We start from the raw sequence: 6,000 nt of genomic DNA, 5'->3' as shown, positions 1-6,000 counted from the left end.
CCGGCGCCGTGAGGCAGCAGTGCTAACCACTGCGCCACCGTGCCGCCCAATGAGAGGCCATCTTAATAGACTGGGACTTTCTCATCTGGATTAGGGATGGCGGGAGATGATTAGTGAAATATAGGTAGGCACACCCGTCGAAGTGAAAAAAATTACTTTCGCGTGCTGATGATATTCCAATGCACAATTACGTTGTTTTTTTTAAAAAGTGTGGCCACTTACGTGAAATTGAAAACGCAGAAGCCAATTTGTGCTCAGCAATGTCCCACAAACAAAAACTTTATTCTGATCAGATCATCTGGTTTAATGATGATGATTGAGGGTTAAATATTGGGCAGGACTCAGGGAGAACTCCCCAGTTCTTCTTCGAAACAGTGCCATGGGATCGTTTACACGCTCACAATGGAGCCTTGGCTTCCGTGTCTCAAAGCAACAAAATGACACCTCCCAGTGCAACTCTCCATCACAACTGCACTGGAGTGTTAACTCGGATTGTGTGTTTAAGTCTCAGGGACTTGATCTTCTGACACAGAGATGGGAGTACCAACACTGCGTCAGAGTCAATCGGTCACAACTGGAAGTGAGTAATTCAAAACAACTGCACCAAAAACGGGGTGACTAGAGGTACACCAGAAGACCGAGGCTGATAATCAGTTATCTTTCACGAAGATGCATCGGTTTGTATTTGAATTAATCAGTTAATCACACATTTTACTTCCCCTTTCTTGGAAAATTCATTTCAATACATTTTCACTCGATTGATTTCTTAAATCAACGCGAATAGCATCACAATTTCCATTCAGGACCAGCATCCTTTTGGTTTGAAGGCTGAACGTTTCCAGCCTGTGTAGCCTTGCACTGCCTGTATGCTCCTAACATTTGTCTCTCTCCTATACATCTTGGACACCATGCCACCCTGTAAAAGCAAAATACTGTGGATGCTGCGACCTGGAACAAAAACAGAGAACACTGGAAAAACTCAGTAGGTCTGGCAGCAACTGCAGGGAGAGAAAACAGAGTTAACGTTTCGAGTCTGTGTGACTCTTCATCAGAACTAAAGGGAGGGAAAAAATGTGTTGGGATAAATTATTGTAGCTGGGAGAGATTGCAACAAGATGTAGCAAACTTAAGAACAAGAGACAGGTGGCCCAGTGTGTGTTGAGAGGGAGGGTTTTTGAATTGAGACAATAAATGCATGGGATATAAAAATGGATTTATGGTGGAGGAGAAAAGTCAGTCTAAAGTTGTTGAATTCAATGTTGAGTCCAGAGGGCTGTGATGTGGCAATTGGAAGATGAGGTGCTGTTCCTCCAGCTGGGCTTCACTGGAGCATTGCAGCAGGCCAAGGACGGACATGTGGGCATGAGAGCAAGGTGCTGAGTTAAAATGGCAAGCAACAGGAAGGGTGGGGTCATGCTTGCGGGCTGAGCAAAGGGGTTTCACAAAGCGGTCACCCGGTCAGCGTTTAGTCTCCCCAATGTAGAGGAGACGCATTGGGAGCAGCGAATACAATAGACCAAATTAAAGGAGGTGTAAGGAGGCACGGTACCACAGTGGTTAGCACTGTTGCTTCACAGCTCCAGGGTCCCTGGTTCGATTCCTGGCTTGGGTCACTGTCTGTGCGGAGTCTGCACGTTCTCCCCATGTGTGCGTGGGTTTCCTCCGGGTGCTCCGGTTTCCTCCCACAGTCCACAATGTGCAGGTTAGGATTGGCCTTGCTAAATTGCTCTTAGTGTCCATAAAAGGTTAGGTGAGGTTACAGGGATAGGGTGGAGGTGTGGGCTTAAGTGGGATGCTCTTTCCAAGGGCCGGTGCAGACTCGATAGGCCGAATGGCCTCCTTCTGCACTGTAAATTCTGTTTAAGTGATACGCTGCTTCACCTGAAAGGAGTGATTGGGCCCTACGATGGTGGGGGGCGGGGGAGTGTTGCACCTTTTGTGATTGGCAGGGAAGGAGCCGTGGGTCCTCCAGAATGTCCCCCCACCCCGGGATCAGCATTCTACAGGGACTGCTCCTCCTGCGACACCCTGGTCCACTCCTCCATCATGCCCAACACCTCATCCCTCTCCCACGGCACGTTCCCGTTCAGCTCCACTTCCAGCACCATCACCAGGGGAAATATTTGTCGAACCCAAATAGAGAAAATGAAACCAGAAAGAGAATTGAATCAAATTAACTGAATGATGTTTGTGTGATATTAATAACAGACATGCTATAACAGGTCTGTGTGAAATTCCTCTGTTTGCTCGGGAAGTCTTTGTTCTAACAACATATATGGGAATTTAATCCTGGATTGTATTCGGATATATAAAAAAAGTGCCCTGTACATATTAGAATGCACTCTGTCACCCTCCTGTCTATTACGTACACATTTGATAGACCACTCTTAAAGTTATTTGAATATCTGTACACTTCTGTGGCACCAAGATTGGGTATTGTGTTTAAATTAAATCCTGATATTCCTCACAAACCTCTATTTAAAGCTCGCTAAAAACTCTAGGGCCTCCCTCCTAAAAAAACAGAAATTTATTTGCAGTCCACAATTTGCATATAAATTATGTTTCTCCCAGTTTAGGTGGAAGGAGAAGAAAACAGTGACATGCATTAAATTAAATTAAAAGGTGAAGTACACAGAGAACTTATTGCCGAAATCCCACAGCATTTTGGAACTGATATTCGTTATTGCACATTTTCGGGGGGGGGGGGCAGTTTTTAAACAAACTATCTTGCGTTCCACTTTGCTTCAACTTCGTTTTTGTTTCTTTTTTTTAAATCTCCCTTTATAAAATACTGGGTCTGGGGTTTCTGAGCTTTGCTTCAAGTGAGACTTTTTAAAAAATGTTTAGAAAACAATGGAGATGGCGAGTTCCAGGAGTAGACGTCGGGGCCTGTGACCAGGCCTATTTCGGTCCATCACACTGAATGTACTGTTGTCATTCTGAGCCTCCAGTTAACGTATTTTCACAACCCTGGTGGTACTTTTTTTTTGTTTGACAGTCTAAAGTTTGCACTTTTCAAGTGATGAACAGTAAGCGGTCCTTTTTATTTTGTTTCAGACAGTTGTAACTCGCATGACCAGCTCTCGATTTGAGCTGTTACCATTCTGATGGTTGTTAGGCCTCAGATAACTGAGAATGTGCAGGATGGTATATCCACAGTGATGATTCAAAATGGTTCCAGTGCGCTGAGTGGAACTTCTGTCATTGTTTGACGAGTGGTTCGTCCGTGAATTTCTTCCCCCTATCTTGCTTGTCCCGCTAATAGCTTCCCCAAGGTCCTTGGATTTTTCATAGTTCAGTACCTTCCATTGCTGATTAACAGCCTGCCAGCGTTTAAAGATTCTGTACACTGATGATCCCTCGTGAATAATGAGGCCTGCAAAAGAGTGTTCAAATTTTTAAAACTCAATACCGTGCATTATGTTATCATCATTTAGCAGTAATTAATATTTCAGTGCTGTCAAGACTCCTGACAATCCACAAACATTTTAAAAAACATTTTTCAGTCTTTGTATCCCCAGCAAACAGTGTAGTTCGACTCCCATTCAGCTAGCTGCAGCTTGACCTGCACAATCATTCAGAATTCCACTCACCTTGGAGGCTGAACAAATTCTCAATTGGGCTACTAGATACTTCTCTTTATTGATTTGGCGAGATGAATAAAGGTGAGGAAACAAAACATGGGCTCAAGATGGGACACTCTTTAACACGTAAAGCATGCATTTTAGGGGCTGGTGACAAGACGTAGTCCTCCTGATCTCCATTCCACTTTGGACTAAAAGCCCTGCAGGAATTGAAAGGCCCTGTGGAGTCAAGGTTAGATGAGGGACAACCAGTGTGAAGGTGACTTCACGATAAATGGAGTGTTTGTTCCACACAAAGACCTCCAGAGACTGACAATGCACAACCAAAGGTAAATTGAGGAGGGGGGAAATCATTCCATCCAATTAGAACAAAAAGTAAAGCTGAGTGTACGAGCACTGTTACTCACTAAATCTTCCCTAAAAAAGTACAGTTTAGAATTTTGTGTTCTATAATGGTTTGCTAACCCTCCAGGATTGCTCTGGTGTCTCCAGGAATGAAAGATTACATTTACAGGATACTGCTGTGAGCAAAACCCAGGGAACAAATCACAGGTTAATTGAACAAAATTGTGGGTCATTTTTTTTTTGATCATTTTCAGTTATCAGTTATCAAAATATTAGAGAGAGAGAAAGAAAGACTCGTCTCACCAACGGTCAAGATAAACCCAATTGGGGGCAGCACGGTGGCGCAGTGGGTTAGCACTGCTGCTTCACGGCGCCGAGGTCCCAGGTTCATTCCCGGCTCTGGGTCACTGTCCGTGTGGAGTTTGCACATTCTCCCCGTGTTTGCGTGGGTTTCGCCCCCACAACCCAAAAATGTGCAGGGGAGGTGGATTGGCCACGCTAAATTGCCCCTTAATTGGAACAAATGGATTGAGTGCTCTAAATTTATTTTTAAAATAGTTAAACCCAATTGGGTGTCACTTTCCAGTTGGCCGTGGAAAGTGTCACATTTGGAAGATTGACCAATTGTGGGAATATGGCAGTGGGAGGTCATGTGATAAAACCTCTAGAAATGGACCCAGCTAGAGTTGGCAACCGTAGTCCTTTTAAATAGAGGTGCGTTATTACTTTCTGACAATTTTGGACAGTCCTGTCTGTGGTCTTAATTCCCTATCGAAAACGTTGGCCGTAATTCAGCGGCCTCGTCACGTCTGACTTGGTGACGGGACGAGGCTATCGAATCTCGTGAGAGGTCTTCATCGAGATTCGCAACGCTCAAAACGTCTCGTAGAATTCAATGGAATCTCGTGGCGCGGCGGGGTCTGGATTTCGCTCTCGCTGGGCGAGATCCAGGTGCGCATACTTAAATGAGCCATTAGGCTCATTTGAATACACGCTTGCTGAATTCACCCAGGGCCTGGGATTCACCAGCCTCACCAGCGAAGCCTCAACCCGGTGCCGTTTGGTACTGGTTCATAAGGCCATGAACCAGTGGTGATGGCATCTTTGGCGGTCACGTGGGGTGGGGGTGTTGTTGAGGCTGCCCGGGCCTGACCCGACATGGGCAACCTGGCACCAGCAGCAATACTGCCATGGTGCTGGGCTGGCAGTGCCCAGGTGCCAGGTTGCCATGCCAGGGGAGCCTTGCCCATAAGAGGTGGGGTGAGGGCGGACCCGAGGACCCCGGAAGAGGTACGTTGGGTGACATGGGGGGTTCCTGATGCCATAGTGGGGGCGCAGAAAGAGGTCGAAAGATCAGGGCTGCCTTTGAAAATGGCGCCCTGATCCGCAAGTAGCCGTAAGAGTGGCCTCGACGGGGCCAAAAAAACCCGGCAAAGTGCCGTTGAATAGCGGGGTCTTTCTCGGCCCTGTAAGGACTGAGAAACACCCTGCTAAACGTGCCGTTCAGCGGACTTTAACTTGAGTCCGCTGAATTGCGCCCGTTATTTCACTTTGTATAAGAGTTAAGGAAAATGCAAGTATGACCTCCATCAGTGCAATTAATAACATCTGATGCTCTTATAAAATATTCAATGTAGTAAGATAAATTCCATTTAATACTTTGCAAGATGTGGCCTTGTGTTGAACCAACCCACTGCATCCATCAGTCATTATTTCCACACGGCAATTTTAACAGCTAGTCCTGCCTTCTGTTCTCTCCTTGACCAGGATTGGCTTGCAAATAGTCTGGGGGTGGAGGGGGGGGGGGAGGTCACTTTGTTATGTTTTGTGTTTTGAATGCCAAAGGATGCATTTTCTGCCAGCGTAGTGGAAGCCTTTATGGTTAGATGAGGATTTACTATTGAGTTTGCTTCATTATTGGCAACGTTCCAAAACAGGAGAGTTGAGAGTGTTAACCTGCAAGTCAGGAGAGTGATATAAACAATAAAACATGCCCAGGAGTGTTCCAGACAACCAGAGCCATGGCACGCGTGAGGTAAAAACACTTCTATTCAAATTTAACTTCAAGAAT

General features: G+C 45.6%; 1 protein-coding gene across 1 annotated transcript in view; it reads right to left on the bottom strand.

Annotated features, from left to right (window-relative positions):
- Window positions 1-247: 247 nt before the first annotated feature.
- Window positions 248-6,000, bottom strand: part of marchf9 (membrane-associated ring finger (C3HC4) 9) — a 74,749-nt gene continuing 68,996 nt past the window's right edge. The window contains exon 5 of the mRNA XM_072493629.1: window positions 248-3,376. Within this exon, the coding sequence (XP_072349730.1) occupies window positions 3,054-3,376 (323 nt within the window). The 3' untranslated portion in view covers window positions 248-3,053. The remainder of the gene's footprint in view (window positions 3,377-6,000) is intronic.

Source organism: Scyliorhinus torazame, chromosome X (assembly GCF_047496885.1).
Source record: "Scyliorhinus torazame isolate Kashiwa2021f chromosome X, sScyTor2.1, whole genome shotgun sequence".
In the NCBI taxonomy this organism is placed as follows: domain Eukaryota; kingdom Metazoa; phylum Chordata; class Chondrichthyes; order Carcharhiniformes; family Scyliorhinidae; genus Scyliorhinus; species Scyliorhinus torazame.
The sequence above is the reverse complement of the archived record's forward strand: the minus strand, read 5'-3'. Positions and strand labels throughout refer to the sequence as shown.